The sequence below is a fragment of the Camelus bactrianus genome, chromosome 16, assembly GCF_048773025.1.
Source record: "Camelus bactrianus isolate YW-2024 breed Bactrian camel chromosome 16, ASM4877302v1, whole genome shotgun sequence".
Classification (NCBI taxonomy): Eukaryota; Metazoa; Chordata; class Mammalia; order Artiodactyla; family Camelidae; genus Camelus; species Camelus bactrianus.
In genome coordinates this window covers 53,395,874-53,416,239 of record NC_133554.1, presented here as the reverse complement: position 1 = coordinate 53,416,239, position 20,366 = coordinate 53,395,874, and the positions used below count along the sequence as shown (strand labels likewise).

The window sequence follows — 20,366 nt, the reverse complement described above, 5'->3', positions numbered from 1 at the left end:
GGTCCCCCAGCTCCTGGGCGATGGGAGAGGGCACCGTTCAGCAAGGTCCAGGCAGGTGCGGGGACAGCATGGGTTCACTGTGTGGCCTTGGGCCAATTATTTTCCCTCTCTGGGCTACTTCAGTTTCTCCATCTTTAAAGTTAGGCACTAGCTCAATTGTTTTCAACTTTTTACTGGCAGTTGTGTTTGTAATGAGGTACTATATAAACAGACCAAGCCAGAGCTCGCTGGATGGGGCTGCGGATGGAAGGGGGTTCTTTCTCTCTCTCCTTTGGTCTCTGAGGTTGGCCTGAGAAGCCCAGGGCCCCCACCAAGCATGTCTCACCTTAAAGATGTTCTGTGGGGCCCCTTCTACCTCTAGCAACTCAAAGCAGGAGCCAGGAACTATTTCTGGGTGATCATTTAGTAATTTTAATCCAGATGGGCGCTAACATTTCCAGAAATGTGATGGGACTCCAAAGCCTTCTGCCTCAGGCAGGGCTGCAGTCATGGCCCAGAGATGCATTAGGACAGGCCCCGCCCTGGTGCAGCCAACACTGGGGTGCCTCCCTCCCACCTCCCCGACTCCACGAGGCGTCTGCTTTCATGTATAGGGCACACGCTGTCCTGCGCTGTTACCGTGACAGGGGCTGTGTGTTTTCGCTGTTAGGACCGCTGTCCGCTAGGCACTGCGCTTCGTATTGGCCTCCCTCGGTTCTCGTAACAACTCGGTGAGGGCCATGCTATTCGCGTCATTCCCATTTTACAGATGAGGACACTGAGGCAGTTGAAGGTGAAGGACCTGGCTCAGCCCTACTGGGCTAGGAAGTGGAGGTGGTGGGTACAGACCCAGGGCATGGGCTCCAAAGCCCTTCCTTACAGCCACTGTCCCAACCTGATAGATTTCCACTTTGGGACCCGGGATGACTAGTTGGGGCCAGTCACCTGCTGGGCAGAGCAGTGCAGAGAGAGGCCGAGTGGACAGCCCGGCTGGTCAGGGTGTGCCCAAGAGAAAAGGGGGTGTGCTTGCTGCCAGCGGGGGCACTGGCAGCTCCAGGACACTTTCAGCAGCTGCTGTGGATTCACATTGTCCAAAGGGCTTAGCAGCTGTGTGTGCAACGTGTGCCGAGCCGAGCGGCCCTGCCCTTCTCAGGGTCACTCAGGACTGGCTTCTCTCTCTGCCTGCAGCCTCGAGCCTCTGTTCCCACTAGTGTCCAGGCTGGAGCCACAGGTGCTCACCTGCGACTCTGTTCTCACACCCAAGCCACCTCTTCTTGCTCACCAGGGTTGCATCATGTTCCCAGAAGAAAGTGGACACAGGGAATAGACAAGGAGTAGAAGGGGTCAGGGCATCTGCAGGAAGGGGATTCTTAAGATCTTCAAATGTTAGGATCTGGTTCACTGCCCACCCCCCGCCACCTACCCATTTTACAGATGGGAAACAGAGGCTGGAGAAGAAGGCACTGGCTGAAGTCCTGTGAGTGGAGCAGAGCAGAGATTGCGAAGTGGACTGGGCTGGCTTGGCTCTGTGGTGTGAGAGACTAGGGGACAGGCTGAGCTGGTGGACTGTGTGGGACGAGCTGAGTATGGGAGTTGTTGGGGTGGTGGAGGGAGAAAGGGTGGCTTTTTCAGGTGTGTATGTTACCCCCACCCCTCTGCCTTCACGTAGCAGCAGCCTCCCAAATGCCCCAACTCCACACTCAGGCGGGGGACCTTCCTGGCATGACCCCTGCCTGCAGTGGTAACCTGCACACAGCGTACCCCTGGACCCCGAAGACCCTGATTTAAGAGGCAGGAGAGAAAAGTTAGGAATGAAAGCAGGAAAGCTGGGCTATCTACTTCCCCTTTGCAGGCTCCTCTGGGCCCTGGGGCCTCCTGCCAACAGCCAGATGGGAGACTGGAAAGAACACTTTCGGGGAGGGAAAGTATTTGCAAGCAGATGGATGTTGGAAGCTTTGCCTCTAAAACCTGTTGCTCTGACCCACTGAGCTTCTGTTCTCTAAGACAGAGACTCCCAGGAGGGGACAGGAGGAGATGGAGAGAGCTACCTTCCCGGCAGGACTCCAACCCTGACATGACACTTGCTATGTTAAAACATAAAAAATCCCTACCAAGGCCACAGAACTCTGCTGAATTTTGTTTTGTTTTTATGTCCTTCTTTGTTCCCAAAAGGATTGGAGGCAGTTTACAAAAATACGTAAAATACAATAAGATAAAAATAGATCAGAGAGAAAACAAGGCTGGAACAAACAGTACAATGAACCAAGAGGGTCGTACCCAGAAGTGTTCTCAAAGGTGGGCTGCTGCACGTTGGGCTCTGAGCTTCCTATCAGTCAAAGCGAAGAGGGAAATCCACCTGTTAGGAGACTCAACAAAGTCCACAAGGTTGGAACGATCCCATAAGCAGCCCAGTTTCTTCTGGCATTGAGGTCTGGCATTGTGAGCTCTTTGAAGAGGGCAGGGGTGGGGTCCCAGCCAATGTCCTCAACAATAGTCTCATAACAGATAGAGTCATTCAGACGCCATCAGGCTGCTTTTCTGCTCAGTGTAAAATCTGGGCTTGATGCCAAGGCGCAGATCAGTAAGACCAACCCTACGGAGGGCCGGACCCAAGCCATTCGAGTCATTCACCCAAGAGATGCAATTTAGATTCTTACAGACAAAGCTGGATTTCTCAACCTCAGCACCATCGGCATTTGGGGGCGGATCCTTATTTTTATCAGGAACCCTCCTGTGCCCTGTAGGATGCCGAGGAACCTCCCTAGCCTCTGCCCACTAGCTGCCGGGAGCATCCCCCAACTGGCTATGTCAATCCAAGATGGCCCAGACATTGCCAGCTGTCCCTGTGGTGATGAAACCACTGCTCTCACAGGAGTGGTGAGAGATTTTTTTTTTTAAGGCCAATCTAAGACAAAAATGTTTTCAGGCCACGTGTGTTTTCTTCAAAGCACAAAAAGGCGCATGGAGTCCCAACAGGGGGAAATGTATATACGCTTCCATCTTAAGTTACCTGCTTTCATTGAGAAAACTGGCACTTCTTTTTGGCCAGTAACACGTTACTATGGGGGTATTATCTGAGAATCAGCCACACGGAGGTGGCTTTTTAACCTCTCATCCTGGGGCCGGAGTGAGGACTGTATTGAGAAGGTGGCCCAGCGGTGGGCTGCCCTCGGCAGACCTGGGGCGGTGAGTGGATTGTGTCCCCTCCCGCTGTCTTGGAAGAGGACACTGCGTCAGTATCACATCTTCCAGCCACAGCCCCGCGCCTGCCCCCAGCCACACCAGGGCTGGCGACAGTATGAAGCTGTGTTCTCTGAAAACAGAAACCCACAGCGCAGATTCATTGCTCCGTCTGATGTTTGCTGAGCACCTGTTCTGCGCCAAGCGCTCAGAGGACACAGGACAGCAGGCAAGCCTCACACGACCCCAGGGAGGCACCGTGACTTCCGTGGGCCCCCTGCCGCCACAAAAATTAAGATCGTATTTTATGATTGTGTTAGTAAAAAGATGAATGCATGAATAGTATATGTTAAAACTTTTCCTTTGACCTAAAGCCTTCTAATTTGAAGGGAATTAAAACATTTCCGTGGGCCTCTAAAAGTGCAGAGGGCTTGGGTGCTGCATCTGTGGATGGAGAAGTCACAGGATGGGAGCATGGGCCCTGCCCTCACAGGCTCAGGACGGGGATGCAGGTGGGGACAGACAGAGCGCCAACCAGCAACAAATTAATGGAAACATTGCACGTGGCGCTAAGGGCTTTGGAGGCAATGAAGTGGGAGGTGCTGGGACAGAGGATGAGCCGGGGCCCCACTTTAGATGAAGTGATGTGAGGTGTCCCCAAGGATGCGCAGTTGAAACCAGAACAAAGGAAGAGGAAGAGCCCATGACATGGAGAGAGCAGGAGCCAGCACGTTTGCGGAGTCAAGGGCACACTTGAAATTTGGCCCAAGCATCTGGGTGGTGGTGACATTCCTGGGAGGGGAAGACTGAGGTGGCACCGATTTCAGGGAAGTTAGGTTTGGCCTCAGTCATGGAAGCCATTTCAAGTGGAAAGAGTAAGAAGGCAGCTGTCAGTGGGGTGGGGGGTTTGGACTGAATGTTCGTGACCCCCCCTAAATCCATATATTGAAGCCCTCACCATAATGTGATGTTATTAGGAGGTGGGGCCTTGGGGGTAATTAGGCATAGATGAGGTCTTGAGGGTGGGACCCCCATGATGGGATTAGTGTCCTTACAAGAAGAGGAAGAGACCAGAGTTCGCTCTCTCTGTCCTGGAGGGACACAGCAAGGAGGTGGCCGTCCACCAGCCAGGAAGAGAGTCTTCAGGAAGACCAACCATGCTGGTGCCTTGATCTCGGACTTGCAGCCTCCCAAAGCGAGAGACAGAAATGTCTGCTGTGTATGCCCCATCTGTGGTCCTCGGTTACGGAGCCCGAGCGGAGTGAGACAGTGGGATATTCCAGTGTGTCTGAAACTGTTCATCCAGATGCGGAGTCATGGGCCAGAGGTGGAATTCAAGGTCAAGCCAGTGAGTGAGAGCAGGGGCAGCTGGGTGGGCTCAAACGCCGGACAGGAGGGGAGGTTGAGATGGGTGAGCCTCTCCCCTCTGGTCCCTGCCGTCTCCCCCAGCCCCCCAACCCCGGTGCCAGGGGGCTCTGTCCAGGCTGGGAGCGAGGAGGGGCTGCTGTCCGCTCCTGCCGCCCACACCCCCTGGGCTTTGCACACAAAGTGGGCACAACTGACTCCCTGTCGATAGTCGGGGCCTGGAGGGTTTTTCCATCTGTACGCTGTCTGTCGGCCTTGTGACCCAAGAATCATTTAGAGATAACAGACCGCAGGGCAGACCGTAGTGATGAAAATGGACTTTTTCTTCTCCATTCAGCTGACCCAAAGGCAGATCAAACTTGTGACCTTGGCCCCCAATCCATCAAAGTGAGCGCACCAGGCCGTGGCTGGGAGAGCCAATCCATCATGGTGTCGGCGACCAGCTGGCGGTCTGTGTTCTACCGGAACCTTCCTCTCCCTCCTCCGAGGGGGGGGGGGGGCATGCACCCCAGGGGGTGCGCAGGGCTATCCGCTGGGATGCAGAAGTAGGTATTAGAACTTTGCTCATAATTGCAGTTTACCTGAACTTTCCACATTTTTTAGTTTTCCAACGCATGGGACACTTTGAGGCTGCTTTCTAGCAACTTCTGGATTCTGGCACAGGGGCTGCTGGAAGCCCTTCTTTTGGGCCTTCCTTGGGCCCAGGGCTTTGCAGCCAGAGGGCTTTTTCTAGAATGCAGAGCAGACCCAACGCTATTAAGGCCGACTCCTTCCGTGACCCCCCAGGCCTCAGATTCAAGGTCCTTCCCAAGATCCCTGCTCCTTGAACTTCTCTCAACAGCCAACTTGCCCTATAGACCAGCAGTGGTTTCCCAGATGCACTGCCACTGCTGGGAACACTGTCCTTCCCCACCTCGACAAGTCTTTACCTGTCACGGCTTCGGTTCACGTCCTCCCAGAAGCCCGTCCTTGCTCTCCAGGTGGCAGCGAGGTGGTGTTGTAGCAGTTCTGCAAATGCCTCTGTGTCCCACGCTGGGGGAGCTGCTTGTTTATTGGTAACTTTCCCCTCTGTCTTAGTTTCCTCGTTGTTACTGTACCAAATTTAGTAGCTTAAAACAACACAAGTGGATTATCGCACAGTTCTGGAGGTCAGAAGGCCAGAATGGCTTTCTCTGAGCTGAAATCAAGGCGTTGGCAGGTCTGTCTGCATTCCTCCTGCAGTTCTAGGGGATAATTTGTTTCCTGGCCTCTTTTGGCTTCTAGAGGCTGCCCGCATTCCTTGGCTCGCGGCTCCATCCTCCGTCTTCAAAGCCAGCTCCATAGTATCTTCAAATCTCTCCCTATCTCTCTCTTTCCATGAGAGCAAAGCTTTTGGGACACCCCCTGGGCCAGATCTGACTCCCTGAGCCCAATATATCCTGTCTCCTTGACTCTCCGGCTGGAAAGATAACCCACATGGCCACCTACTGGCCCAGTCACACTCTTGGGGCCTCGGGGGTCTTGGTTTTACCAGCCTGGCAAGGAGTGGGGCCCTTTCCTGCACTGCAGCTTGGTTGGCTGGAAGGAGCATGGCTTTGGGGTCCTGCAGACTGAGCCTGTGGTCTTTGGGAAGCTCCTCTAAGCCACTGAGCACTGGTTTTCTTGACTCTAGAGGAGAAACAAGAATGGCTCTCTTTCTCTTTGTGGGAATTAGAACAGTGTGCACAGTGAACGTCTCCTGGTGAAGTCCTAGCAGGTGGTGGCAATGGTTGGGGTCATTGGTCCCCATTCCAATGTCTACTGGCTGTGTGAGCTTTAAGCAGTTGCTTCATCCCTCTGGGCCTTGGTTTCTTTGCCTGTAAAATGGGCAGAAGCAACTTGAGTGGCTGCAGTGAGGACTGGAAGAGGCCCTGAGGAGAGATTTGGGGTGGGTCATTAGTCCTGTTACTGTAGCCATGGTCCGGGGGAGAGAGATGCCTTTCCCAGAGCAGAGTTCCAAGAAGCACCGGACTCCCAGAGACTGAGCTCCCGGGCAAGGACAGAGCAGGGCCATCGGCTGCTGGACCTCCCTGCCCTGCACTTCAAGTGGGTTTTGTGAGGCCAGCAGCTGTCCTTGCCTAGTGGCATCTCTGGGGCACAAAAAAGCAATGGGGGAGGGGAGTGGGGCAGGCTGAGTCCTTGTTCCTGGGCCAGAGTGGCGGCAGCTGTGGGTCACTGGGGGCTCCTCTGACCTCCACCCCCTCCCAACATCTGTCCAGCAACCAGGCCCATCCCAACTGGATTTAGAGCAGCCCCTCCAACAGCGCCTGGTCAGCATGGAGCCACCCGGCCCCACGGTGCCTATCATCAGGGCCCGAAGGAATAATAAAGTTGAAGAAGAGGTGGCACTAAGGACCTGGGGGCGGGACACCTGGGGCCTTGAGCACCAGGTCACACCTCATGGCACATACCTCCTGGGAGGACGGCTCTAATAAAACCAGTCCTGTGTCAGGCATCCATGTAGGCTTCTCACTATCCTCAGCCCCCCAAGGAGGTCACCCTGTGGGTCCCCTTCTACTGATGCAGCATCTGGGGCTCAAGGGGGTGATGTAATGACTGGCCCAGGACTGCAGGCTGGCGACAGGCAGCACCAGGATTTGAACCCTGGCCTGCCTGATGCCAGTCTGCCCCCTTGGCACGAACTCAGGTCCCGAGTGGGGAGTAAGTCAGGTGCGCTGATACTAGGGAGGAGGGTGTGGTCATGTTCTGCCCAGAAAAGCACTGGCCAGACCGAGCTGAAGCTGGAGCTGGGCACGATGACCTCCAGCAGTTCCAGGCGGCCAGAGAATTCTAGAACTCCCCGCACCCTCTGCTGTTCAGAGCAACGCGTTTATAAAGGGAAAGGAGCCGGGTGGTGATGATTCAGGAAATCTGCAGCCAGAGTGAAATGAGAACCTCATAATGATGGTGATTAAAAATTAACACCGCTGTTTGTACAGTGACTTGTGAGTCCACTTAGCAGCCGTGAATTAATTAATAAATGAAAACACAGATGCCGGGGATCCGCTCCAGGGCACGCAGAGAGGATGGGGTGGTTCCAGAGGGTACATCCCAGCGCTGGGGCCCCGCCCCCAGCCCGGCCCCTTCTCCAGGCATCGCCAGGGCCTCTCCCACCTGAGGCTCTCTTTTTGTCTTTGCTCTATGGGGGCGCCCGTCCACTCGGGAGCCATGAAGCAGGGGTGTAAGTGGGGGTGCAGGGGGGTGCTCCCCTGGTCTGAATGAGACAGAGGGGAGGCACAAGGCCTGCGAGGTGGGAGACCCAGACCTGACTCCCAATTCTGACGCTCATCAGCCATGGGACCATGGCGATCACCCAACTTCTCTGCACTTTTATTTGCTCGTCTGGAAAAGAGGTGAGGACTTCCGAAACTCAGTTTCCAAGTGGGAAGACGTCTCCTGAGGCTGCTGTAACAAATGATCGTGAAGGTGGTGGCTTAAGGCAACAGACATGCTCCCATTCTGGAGGCCAGAAGTCCGAGATCAAGGTGTCCCATAGGTTGGATCCTTCTGGAGCCTCTAAGGGAGGGGCTGCCCGTGCCCCTCTCACCCATGGGGTCCCTTGGTAGCTGTGCACACCCAGTCTCCTCCCGTCGGCCTCACCGAGGCTCCTTCTCTGGGTGTCTTCTGTATCTCTGCACCTCCCATCTTCCTGTCTTTTCTCTTAGAAGGACACCAGTCATCTGAATTCCAGGAGGATCTCGCCTTGCGATCCTTATCTTAATTGCTTCTGCAAAGACCCAGTTTCCAAATAAGGTCCCAGTCACAGGTCCCAGGGTTGAGGGCTTGGAGTATCTTTCTGGGGGAGACAATGCAACCCACTACAGAAGGTATTTTGGAAGAGAAAAACCCTTGAAGGCAAGGTGCCTGAGGCAGTGGGAGGAGGAACTCCATGGGTACCAGGGCCAGGCACACAGGTGGGACGGGGAGCCCAGGTGGAGGGCGGGACCTTGGCTGGGAGAGGAAGGTAGGTGCTGGGGGTGGATGGAGGGAGGAGTCTCCAAAGGGGCCTCCTTCATTCTCAGCCCTGGTGATAAACTTTTTTGGGCCACTGAGGTGCTGGGGGCACCCCCGGTGACATCACCAGAGCTAAAATTATTACTTTTTTCCCCCACTAAGTAACCTCCCCACAGCCCATTCTCCAGGGTGCTGTGTGTTTCTCTCTTAGCCCTGCAGGAGCTCCCCACCGGAATCGTGATAAAAAACCAAGCCCTAAAAGGCACTCCAGGTTCAGGGCCCTATGTACTTCCCCAATCTTGTCACCCAGCACTTCCCTTCTCTAAACCCACGCTTCCACCAAACCAAACCCTCAACCGGCTCCCTGCCGCACCCACCCCTCACCATGTTGCTTCCTGGCCCATGATTTCCTACTGAAGCATTCCTCTCTTCTGGAACATTCTCTCCCTCCGTCTTCGCCAGACTCTCCTCTGCATAGCACGCTCCCCTCTTCCCAACTATCACTCTGTTACCAAGACCCTGTCGTATAATTGTGCTGGTCAGCGTCTCCCCCACTTAACTGGGCTGCCACTAAGGGTAGGGTTATGGTCCTTGGTTCTGGGGTCCCCAGCTCCTAGCACAGAGATGCTCTGTGGATGCTCTTGGAAGGAAGTCACCAAGAGACCCGTATCTGAATGTTCCCTGTGCCCTTGGCCTTGCTGGCCCTCCATTTTCTCACCTGCCTCCCTGCCAGGTTAGTAGGAGGGAGCCTTACAAGGAGCCTGTGTCGACAGATGAATGTGTTTTGGAGACACTCATCAAAGTACACGGATAGAGCCCAAAGAAGCAAGGCCGCCTACGGCGGGAACCCTCCGCTCGCCCCTCTGCCTTCCTGCGAATGTGGTTGGAGGGCGGCCCAGGCTCCTGGGGACCCCTGGGTCCCTTCCCCGCCCCTCCCCCATTCCAGGTGTCTACGTCTCCACCTATTTTCTTTTCTGATCCCAGGTTCAAAAGAACAAGATATCTGGGAGCGACAGCCACGGGGAAACAAAAGCCGGCAGGCTCCCTCTTGCTGGCCCGGCCGTGGGCCTGCCGGGTGCCGCCCGCCTCGCCCGTCTCGCCCGTCTCGGGCCGGCCCAGGGCGGAGGGCGCCCGGGCTCCGCGTGCATTGATGCCCAGGCCACTCGGAGCCTCCGCTCCCGCTCCCGGGAAGGCCAGCTGGGGGCCAGAGCAGGGGGAGGGAGAAGGCCGCCCTAGTTAGAGCCCTAACATGCTCCTTTCAAAGCCTTTCAGACGTCCCTGCCCTGGGGCAGGAATGGTGCAATAATAATAAAACAACATTTGCATAGAGATTTCGTTTACAAAGCACTTTCTCAGGGGTGGGAGGCGCCGGGGTGGCCCCTGGAATCCTGGCTGGGAGGCCGCGGCCGAAGCTTGGGTCCACCCACCAGGCCAGCTTGGGACTGCGCGCGAGGTAAACAAAGCGCTATTCATCTAAGTATTTACGACTCCTCTGGGTTTCATTCCTTTTTCCCTCTCTCCTGTGAAAAGCCCAGTCTGGCTGGTCACTCAGGCCAGAGGAGGGGTGTCAGGAGTCCCGGAGGGAGCGGTGGGCTGGGACCCGAGGGAAGGGAGGCGGGGATGCCAGGCCTCCCCACCTCTGCAGCCCTCGCCCCGCCCCCGCGCCCTCGGGCTCCCCAGCTCCTGCGAATCCGGGAATCGGAGCAGCCTCGCTGGGGGTGGTTTGTGCAACTCTCCTCACAGCTCACCTGTGGCTATGTCTTCAGGTGGAAAGTCTGAACGCAGGTTTGGTAACGTCTGCGTGTGCGGGATGCGTGTCTGGGAACATACAGATAAGCAGCGTGGGGGGGCTGTGCTCGTCCCTCCCCCGCCGCGAGGGCTGCAGGTGGGAGTTCCGTACACCGAGTGGGGCGGCGGGCCCCGGGGGCGTCTGCACCTGCGTGGGGGAAGGGGGAGACAGCTGGGCGCCGCTCTTGCCTGGCTGTGCCTGGGGAGCCAAGCCTGGGAGTCATCGCAGTCATGGGAGTCGGCCTCAGAGCCTGGCCCCTTAAGGGTCCTGATGTACATACATATAGTCTCCACCTGCAGCGTGGGAGCAGCCTCCAGCAGCCCCAGCGCGAGAGAGAGGATGCAAGAGGTCATTGCAGGGCTGGAGCGGTTCACCTTCACCTTCGAGAAGGATGTAGAGATGCAAAAGGGCACTGGACTCCTGCCTTTCCAGGGCATGGACAGTGAGTGAGGACGGGGACCCCGCATTAGCCCTCTCTCCCTCCCCCAGGCTTCTCTGCAGGCCTGTCTGCTCAGCTCCCCCACGGGGCGGCCCCTGCTCTCGGCTGCTCGCCAGGGAGACTGAGTAGGGGCCTTGGGCCCACAGTCTGGGATTCCCAGCTTTGCCCCCTCTCCTCTCAGGCCTCCCCTCTTACATCCTCACCAGGACTCCAAAAAACAAAAAACAAAAACAGGGCTGGCCCTGGGAGAGCAGAGACCCCAGAGAGGTAAATTGAGAGAAGCTGGGAAAAAAACATCTTGGTGTCTCGAGCTCCCAGGCTGGCCTTGTACCCTTCCATTGCCTCTGTTTCAGAGTTGGGGGTGCTTAGACACCGTGTTGAGGTCCGGGGGCCAGCATCCAAAGGGACAGGGCTTGGGGGCCCCCAAGCCCGAGCCTTGGGGGTGGAGGAGAGGCCTGCTGCTGCAGCCTCTGAAGATGCTGCCCCCTCTGCCTTCCTCCCCGTCCAGAGTCGGGCTCAGCTGTGTGCAACTTCTTCGCTAAGGGGCTCTGCGAGAAAGGTGGGTCAGCAGGTGGGCCTGGGTGGGTGGGAGCAGGGCTAGGGTTCAGCTGGGCCTGAAATAGGCTGTTGAATTTGCACCTAGGGAGGGCAAGGTGGGATGGGACAAAATTTTAGTCTTACAACAAGTAGGCAGAGGGCACGTGGGTGGGTCCGTCAAGAACCCTGCCCCTGCTAATCACCCCCCCACCCTCCACCCCAGGTCTCCCTGATTCCACAGCATTGATTAGGGGAGTCAGGGATGCCAGAAGGAGACATTCCCTTCTTTCCACCTTGCTGGGGGTGGGAGTGCTTGTGGGTGTCAGCTGTGTCCCCCCAGGAGGCCCCTGACTTCTTTGTTTTCCTCCCAGCAGGGAGAGTGGCTTCCTTTCCCCACTCTTGTCCTCTGAATCTATACAAGACCTGCTCAGCTATACAAGACCATTTCTTGTGTCTTAAGAGAGGCCTGGCCACAGCCCGTGAAATGCTACAGCAAGCACCCCGATTTCTCGCCCACCCCAATGTGGGTCAACACGATGCTCTTCCAAACCCCTCTCCCTAAATGCAGCCACTCTGGGCAAATGCGGGGCTTCTCAACTTTTCTTCTGGTTCATGAACCGCTCACAAGCTCTTCCTATAGAAATATAGTTGCCCCAAATTCTTGCTTCCAAAATGGGGGTCTCCAGTCCCCCTGGAGATCCAGGTTAACAAACTCTAAATGAGTGTAGGAGCTGCTTTTGGGATCCAAGTGCTTCTGTTTTGGGGAAGCTGGGAAGCCAGGAGGAGCACAGGCAGGGGAGGACCTGGAGCCATTTTTGCCACGAGCCTCCTTTATGTTTGGGCCAGCACTGGGTGAGTGGGTGAGGAGGGAAATGAGGTCACTGGTCACTCCTGGCCTTGTGAAGCCAGGACCAGTGATGCGTCCTGGGGTCCTGCCTCCTCAGCTCCGCCCTTCCAGGCTCTGGAGCAGTGGCTCGCAGTGACGCCCTCTTGGAGAGCAATAGGACTGTTCATGGGTCCGGAAGGTCAGACCCAGGCATCAAAGGCCAGGGGTAAAGGGTAAGGCTGTTTAAAAAGAACACCTCCCCAGCACCCCTCAGGTTCTATCTGAGAGTTGGCCAAGCGGGAAGCCGGTCCTGCTTAGAAACTTAGGAACCGTGGTGTCCTTCCGGCTGAGGGCAAGGCCACCTTAGTGAAGATGACAAAGAGTTAACTAGAACACTTCCATTTCCTCCTTAATTGTTACAAAGTTGGCTCTTACGTCACCATGTTAGATCTCCGGAATCAGGAAACATAACAATTTTTTAAGACATGATTCAATAGGCCCTTAATGAGCCTTACTTTGTGCTGGGACCTGGCTGGGTGGGTGGGTGTGGGGGCAGGGCTGGAAACCACGGCTCTCTGGTAGGACCCCCGCTGACCCCCAAATCAGGCTGGAGTGGGCGTGTGTAGGTTGCTGTGGGAGGTGTCCTGACAGCCTGGGGGCCTCCCGGGGGCTGAGGAGGGCCAGGGCACTGTGCCAGAGAGGGCTGGGGTGTGGCAGTGGGAACAGCCATCTGTTCAGCCGTCTCTGGCCCCCAATTCTAGCCTCTCCCAGGGTCCAGGTGAAGGGACGGAGGGAAGCTTCCAGGGGTGTGCTGGGCCCAGGCTCGGGTGAGTGGGAACCCTCAGCTGGGTGCTCTGGTGTCCGCAGGGCGGCTGTGCCCGTTCCGGCACGACAGAGGGGAGAAGATGGTGGTGTGCAAGCACTGGCTTCGTGGCCTCTGCAAGAAGGGCGACCAGTGCAAGTTCCTGCACCAGTATGACGTCACCAGGATGCCCGAGTGCTACTTCTACTCCAAGTTCGGTCAGTGACACCCCTTCCTGGTGCCAGCCCCCCACCCCGGAGGGTAGCAGTGGGGGCCATGGGGTGGGAGGAAGGCTTGGGCGCGGCACCCAAAGGAGGCCTCGTGCATCCCAGGTGGCAGACCAGGCCTCCCTGAGCCGCCGGTGCCTGCTTCTCCCACCCCCTAAAGAAACCAGAACTGGCCTCTGCTCCTGGCTTAACTGCCCCAGCAGACTCAGGCACACACAGCCCATCCCGGCAAGGGGAGGAGAGGGTGGGGCTGGACTCAAAGGCTGAATTGTTTCCCTCCCCAGAACTGGCTAATCGCACAGCCAGACTGGCTGTCTGGAAATAAGCCTGGAACAGGCCATCTCTCAAGCCCCCGGGGGTGGGTCCGAGCCAGCGTTTCCCAAACAGCAGAGCCATTCACTGTGCTCGCGGTCCCCACGGAGCACCTGCCCCATCGCCACGCACCGCCGCCCGCCCTTTCAACCGTCTTGCTATTTTTAACTCTTCTTTTAGAAGAAAATGTTACATTGCTTCCGTCAATGGAAAACCAGCATCGCTTATTGGCAGTAGAAAGTCACTGTACACACATGATCATGAGCTTCAGAAGCGTGGTCCCTGAGATGGTCTTGTGTGGTCAGGTCTGGACCCACGCCCCCCACCCCGACTCACGTCTTTGTCCTCCGAGGGGCTACATGGGGGGAGCCACAGCCAGTTCCCGCCTCGTTTAAGAACAGATTCTGTGAATGTGTTTCAGGTCTTCGCTTTCTCAATAAAATTTTACAGCTCAGTGCTTTACAGAGTTGGAAGGAGCCTTAAGGATTATCTAGTCCAGTGGTTTTCAAACTGTACTCTGAAGAGGGACTTGGAGGGAGAGAGCTGGACCAGTCTCCAGGGACACCTCTGTCTGAGGCCGCTTGCCTTTGAAGCGTTGGGGGCTGCGGGCAGCTGTTTCTCATTAGTGTTGATGGATGGGGGGTCCTGGGTATCCAGGAAGAAGGCAAACCACCCTCCCCATCCCAAGGTCAGCAAGGGCTTCCCCTAGGCTCAAATTCTGTTTCCTGCCTGCTCCCTGGACTTGAGAACTGGCCATGGCAATCCAGGAGGGCTGCCTGCATGTGTCTCTTGTAAGGAAGGACAAAGTTTATCTGGAGCCTGGCTCCCCTTGGTCATCACCTAAAATTTTTATTTAAAAATGCCACTTTATTCTTTCAGTAAGCCCTGGTCGGTTTCCTTTTGGGGATCGGGTACTGGGTTGGGGCCCGGATATGGGAATAGGACCAGGTCCCCTTCTGCCCTCAAATAATTCCCATTGTGAGGGGCAGACATATACATCAATGGTTACAATATGTAACCTGTATTTTTGATCTTGGAGTTAATGAATGAATGATCTCTTTCTAATGTCAACGTGTACTTATCATTCTTATTGGGAGTGAATTGTTTTACTTTAAAAATGTTGTTGGGGAGATGTAGGAGTGGGGAAGGGCAGTTGAAACGGGCTAGGAAGCTCCGGTGGGGACTCTGGCTCTGCTCTTGATTGTGCTCGTCCAGAAGGTACCTGGGGCTGGTGTCTGTGACAGGCGGACCGCAGGGTGAGGGGCGGGTGCCACCTGCTGGCTGAGAGAGGAGCGCAGAGCCGGCACCCAGGCCAGGGCGGAAAGGCAACCCCGGTGCACTGACTTCCCAGGGTCTCCCTCTATCAATGTTCGCCAGCCCAGTGGGGGATGTCACTTCCATTCCTTAGGAGGATGGAGCCCAAAGTTAGCACCGTACAAGTGCAAGGTGGGAAGCACTTGCCAGCTCTCTACTGAATCCTGCTCATGGCTCCTTCAGAGCCCCGGGTCCCTAAGAGAAGTTTAAGAGGGCCCTTCCAGCATCTCCTGGTGGTCTATGCAAACAGGGCTGGCTGCTCCTAGGAGAGCAGGAGTCTTGGTCTAATGCACAGATTAGAGCACAGGCTTAGAGGAACTGCAGGTGTCCCTCTGCACCCCGTTTGTCTTCATCCCGGTGCTGACTGTGAAGCAGTATTCTGCCCTTCTTGGCATTTCCCCCAGAAAGAACTGCACCCTGGGCTTTGGAAGCAGTGTAGGTCTCATTGTGGAGACAGAGAGAGGGCTTTGACCACAACGCATGGCAACATCTCCATTCAGCGTCTACGTCCTCTTGGGCCTCTAGCTCTGGGACTCACCTTTCTCACCTCTCCCTGTCCCTTCCTCCTTAGTAGCCCCTAAACACCTCCAGTTCCAGTCCCTCCTCCTGGATGTCTGGCCCTGCCCCAACTCTTCCAGACATGGCTGCTCACACCCAAGCCCCGTTTGGCAAATACGATTGGGATCCGCCTTTCTTAGGTTGCAGGAAGGATTAGAAATATCTTGCTGTCTTCAAGAAGCTGCTGACGACCAGAAGGCAGGCAAGTGGCTTATATGCAAGGGGCCAGGTCAGTCTAGTGTCAGGAGGGCGGAAGTGACCAACAAGACGAGCCTGTTTATGCACAAAGAACACTGGACTTTTCAGGTGATTGCAACAACAAGGAATGTCCCTTTCTCCACGTGAAGCCGGCTTTCAAGACCCGGGACTGTCCTTGGTATGACCAAGGTTTCTGCAAGGACGGTGAGGCCCTGACAGAAGAGGGCGCCAGGGGAAGGGGAGTGGGGTGGGGGTCTCTTGCACATTCCTGATGTGGCCCCATGGGGTTTGCTCCGGGCTGAAGTCCCGACAGCAAGCCTCTCCGTAGCTCTCCCCAGGCTCCCTCTGGTGGAAACCCTCCGTGGCACTGGATGGGCTGCTTGGAGCAGGCTCACTTAGGTTCACATCCCAGTGGCTTCAGAAAGTTTTGACTGCGTGACCTTAAACAAGTGACCTCACTTATGAAAAGGGGAGAAGCTCCCCCAGAGGCTGCTGGCTGGGTGGATGTAGGCCCCTCTGGGAAGCCCTGGGAGTCGGGTCTGGCTCGTAGGAGACACTCAGTTCTCTCCTCTGTGCCATCACCTGGGGGTGTCCTGGATGTCACGTAAGGACATTTCACTATCTCTGTATGGCCAAACTTAGAGGCAGGGCTCTGAGCACCCGCATCCTTTCTTTTCCTGTGTCTTCAGGTGTGTTGTTCTTACTGAGTTCCTGGAGGCCATGGTTTGGGGAGGATTATGGGGAGGGGCGCTGAAGGAGGGTTAGTAAGACGTGGTTGGCTGGCCTTTGCTCAGCTGATCCTTTCATAGGTAAATAAAAGGGAGCGCACTGCAGTCCACAGCCATGTAAGTCCTCCAGGACAGTGTGCTGGGACGCTGAGGGCCCTTCTGTTTCAGGGCTGGCCGGCTGAAACCTGCCCCCGCACATTCCGAGGGCCCTCGCCCATCTCAGTCACATGCCGGGAAGTCGCGTTTCGCGGCCGTGTGGGAAGGACAGGAAGATTTCTACACCCCTGCGAAAGGCCGAGCCTGTGACTGTCCAGGCCCCGTGATCAGCTTTGTCATGTGTGTTTCCTCCCTTGCTGAAGATCCTTCTGACCCTTTTCTCTCTGCCCAGCAGGTCCCCTGTGTAAATACCGCCACATCCGCAGGGTCATGTGTATTAACTACTTAGCTGGCTTCTGCCCCGAGGGATCCAAATGCCAGTTTGCACAGTAAGTGTGATTCTCCTGAGCGCTGGGCCCACTCTCTGGCTTTGAGATCTCAATCCTTCTGTGCCTTCACCGGCCCAGGTGGGAAGCGAAGTGTCCGGCAAGCACCCGCCCACAATGTTCTCCATGCACCCCTCACCCTACGCCCAGCCCGCCCTCCTGGGCAGCGTCCTCAGCTGCGCTGAACTCTAACCCACCCTGTTCGCGCGTGTTCATGCTGGGGATGGGCGCAGAGCTCTTCACAGACTTCTAGAAACCGGAGTAGAGGCCTCCCCAGCCGCCACCCTCTGCAGTGCTCCCTGGCTCCCTGGCTGGGGTGCAGGGTCCTGAGACAGGAAATCTGCAGCAGGCAGGTGCCCAGCATGTTAACGAGCAGGCGATGGGGGAGTCAGAGCCCGGCTCTAATTGCCTCTCTCTCCATACTTCCCTCAGTCCCAAGATGAATCTTTTATTCAACCCAAGCTACCTGAAGGTGAGTGCAGGCAGGCAGGGGGCACGGCAGACGTGGCTCACTCCTTTACTGCTCACGGTCCCGGGGGGAGCTCTCGGTCCCTTGGCACTGCACTGTTCCCAGCTGCCCTCACCTCATCGGCTCCGAGGACCCACCCTGGGAAAGGCACACATGCATGGTTGTTCCTCCCGGACCCCCTCCGACCTCCATAACCTCTGCTTCGGGCAGGACTTCTCAGCCCGAGGCAGCCCTCCTCCTCAGCTGGTTTGTATTAGGGAACGTGGGGTCTAGCTGAGGACTTGTGGTTCTGAGTGGTTCTACACCAGGGCCATCCTGGTCGTGCCCGGTCCCTGCGGAACAGGTGCTCTTCCTGTTGATACCAAGCCTCCTCCCCGGGTCCGCAAACCACAGCCTGTGGGGCCAAATCTGGCCCTTAGCCTGTTTTTGTACAATCTGGGACCTAAGAATGAATATTTACTATTTGGTCTTCCACAGAAGCAGCTTGCTGATCCCTGGTCTGGGTGACTGGAGGTCAGACAGAAACCAAAACAGGAGCGCGAACGCTGGGGGTCGCTACTGAGCTCTTGCTAGTGGTTCTGCACCCAGTCAATTAGCCAAGGGCCCAGCGCTGGGCGGGGAAGGCGCTGGCACGGGAGGAGGGCGGCCCCTGCTGGCTCCGAGCGGGATCGTTGGTAGAAGGTGGGAAGCCGTCTTCAGGGGAATTCACAAGCCCGTTTCTGACTCCCACCAAAAAGTATGCTTTGGGCAATAAGCTGTAAACGAAGGCATTTCACAACCCAGTTTCAGCCTGAACACCCGGCCAGAGCCCCGGCCCTCTGTGTAAAGCTGCCTGGTTTGCACAGAGGGAGTGTCTGCAGCGTTTCCTCCTGCCTTCACTTTTATCTGCAGCTCATTAGCCGGCCACTGGGTTCAGCACCTCCGGCTTCCGCCTGGAAATCTAAGTCCCCTTCCCGGACAGACTGCCTGCTCCTCCACCCTCAGACGGGGCCCCAGGAGCACCTGGTCACCTACTCCTGGGGCTCAGCGCCGGGGCAGGGCCCGTGCTACAGGGTGAGTGATGACAGGGGAGAGGTGATTAGCAGGGGAAAGTGAGGCTCCTTTTCTGCAACAGATGATAAAACCAGACTGAGGTTTAAGAGTGAATTCAGACTGAACGGGGGAATTTAGCTGGTAAGCCAAACGTTCCAACTGTAAGGTCTGGATAACCTAACCTTATTTGCACCGCCTACCAGACAAGGCTGTTTCTTTAAACAAGTAGTGAGTTAAACATCTCTCATTCCCTAGTTTGCTGCCTAAAGATTCCGAGTTATTCATACACAGTGGTCTTAAGATTTGGCAGGGGCAGGGGACAGTTTGGTAAGGAAGGCAATGTCACACCTGGAATTTCTTTGTTGCTGCCTTCTGGCTTAACAGGAAGAAAATCCTTGTTTTATACCTTCATGAGATTAGCCTCTGAACTGTCCTGACCCTTGACTTCTCTATTCTGCAAGAGAAAGGCCCTATTAGGGTAAGAGGTGAAGGAGGCAGAGGGCTGGCCTTCCTCACACAGTGGACTTCCTGGCCCTCAGACGTCCACAGCCCTGTCCTTTGGGATGGTGATGACAGGCTTGAGTCTCAAAGGTCTTTTTCAGGCCAGAAACAGGGGCTTCACTTACAGGTGGAATCCATCACGTCCCTCAGAGAGCCAGCCAACCGTCTCCTGCAGTGCCTGAGGCAGTTTAGGATTTTTCTCTTGGGATTTGAATTTACAGAAAGTCACGCCATTAATTCTTTCTTTTAGTGCTGAAAAATGAGCCATCGTGCCAGTAAGTTAAGACTCAACGGATAGGAGTCACAGAAAAATGACCCCTGGTCTGTCTAGAGAAATGGAAGACCTTCTAGTGAAGATGCCCAAAGAGCAGTCTGTGGGAGTCTATCCCCTGCGAGCCCACTGCCAGCCTGAGCAGGGAAGGAGGTGCAGAAGCAGCCTGCTGCCTGCAGGTGTCTCTTCTCCTGTAAGTGAACGGACTACTAAAAATACACAGGCAGATGGACTGTGGCAGGAACGAGTTATTCATAAAGTGGGGGAGCAAACTGGTCGCAGAACCAAAAGTGCAAGCACACGGCAAAGTCGTCATACTCCTCTCAGCTCCCAAGCTGCTGCTGCAAATCCTGGGCGGCCGGGGCAGTTCCTGCACGTGTGGCCTCGACTGCTGCTATAAACTCACAATTAAATCAAGTGGTTTCTCTAGCATGACAGCTGCTTTCCTGTATGGCTTCCTAAAATTTAAGACTAGATTTCATGGATGCCTTACGTGAGGAATTATGGGGAGGTGGATGGTACAAGCAAGGCCTGCCCCGGGGAGTAAGGACATGGAACATTGTTGATGTCACTGTGTAAGTCAAACACCAGTGCAAGTTAATCCTCTGGGAAGGGGCAGGGTGACAAGGCTGAGCCTTTTGGAGAAATGGAGAAAAGAGTGACAACCCACGGTGGCGGGAGGACTGTTCCCCCGCCCTTTGGCAGGTGGAGGCTGTGGCCTTATCCTGCCTGGAGCAGGAGTGGGAGGCGCAGAGGGGGAAGGCAGCCTGAAGAATGCTGGCCCAGGAGACAGATTCAGGGGGTCTGAGCACCTGCTCCAGCCTGGGCTGCTGTGACACGCCCACTGAGCCACGGGGACAAACTCCTTCACCTCCTCAAGCCCGTTTCCTCATTCTAGGAAACGAGTGTGACAACGGCACCTGCCTTGCGGGGTGAGCTGAGGATAAACGAGAGAACGCAGGTCAAGAGCACCGCACGGACTTGGCGCCCACCTGGCAGCGGGACTTCAGCGTGGGTTGTGGGGGGCCCTGGCTTGTTTCGAGTTCAGAATGTGAATGTAGTGTCATGCGTGCCACAAGAGGTTTTAGGAAAGCTGTTACTATTTCATTCATTCCTACTACGTGTCAAGACTTTGCTGGCATTAACAGAGGCAAGACTTCTCACCAAATCTCTGCAAAGTAAGTATAATTATCTGCATTTTATAGTCTGGATCTCCAGTGAAGTTAGACAACTGACCCGAGGCCACACCTACCCATTCCACAGGTGAGGGCCTGGAAGAGGCGAAAAACCAGAATAATATTTTTTATTTTTTGAAAACATTCCGGTTATGAGCAGTGGTGGTAACATGCAGGAGGAACCCCGTGGGGGTGGAGCAGGTATGGAGA

General features: G+C 55.8%; 1 protein-coding gene across 3 annotated transcripts; it reads left to right on the top strand.

Moving 5' to 3' along the window:
- Positions 1-10,593: 10,593 nt before the first annotated feature.
- On the top strand, positions 10,594-20,322 carry CPSF4L (cleavage and polyadenylation specific factor 4 like). Of its 3 annotated transcripts, XM_045513616.2 has the most exons (8): positions 10,594-10,727; positions 11,233-11,283; positions 12,955-13,107; positions 15,607-15,702; positions 16,618-16,711; positions 18,069-18,230; positions 18,961-19,174; positions 19,880-20,322. In XM_045513616.2, exons 1-7 carry the CDS (start codon positions 10,625-10,627, stop codon positions 18,971-18,973), a joined length of 672 nt encoding a protein of 223 aa, XP_045369572.2. In that variant the 5' UTR covers positions 10,594-10,624; the 3' UTR covers positions 18,974-19,174; positions 19,880-20,322. The 3 variants fall into 3 exon arrangements, with proteins under 3 accessions (XP_045369572.2, XP_045369576.2, XP_074199706.1); XM_045513620.2 differs by lacking the exon at positions 18,069-18,230; XM_074343605.1 differs by lacking the exons at positions 15,607-15,702; positions 16,618-16,711; positions 18,069-18,230; positions 18,961-19,174; positions 19,880-20,322 and adding exons at positions 11,633-11,784; positions 13,401-15,591.
- The last annotated feature ends 44 nt before the right edge of the window (positions 20,323-20,366 follow it).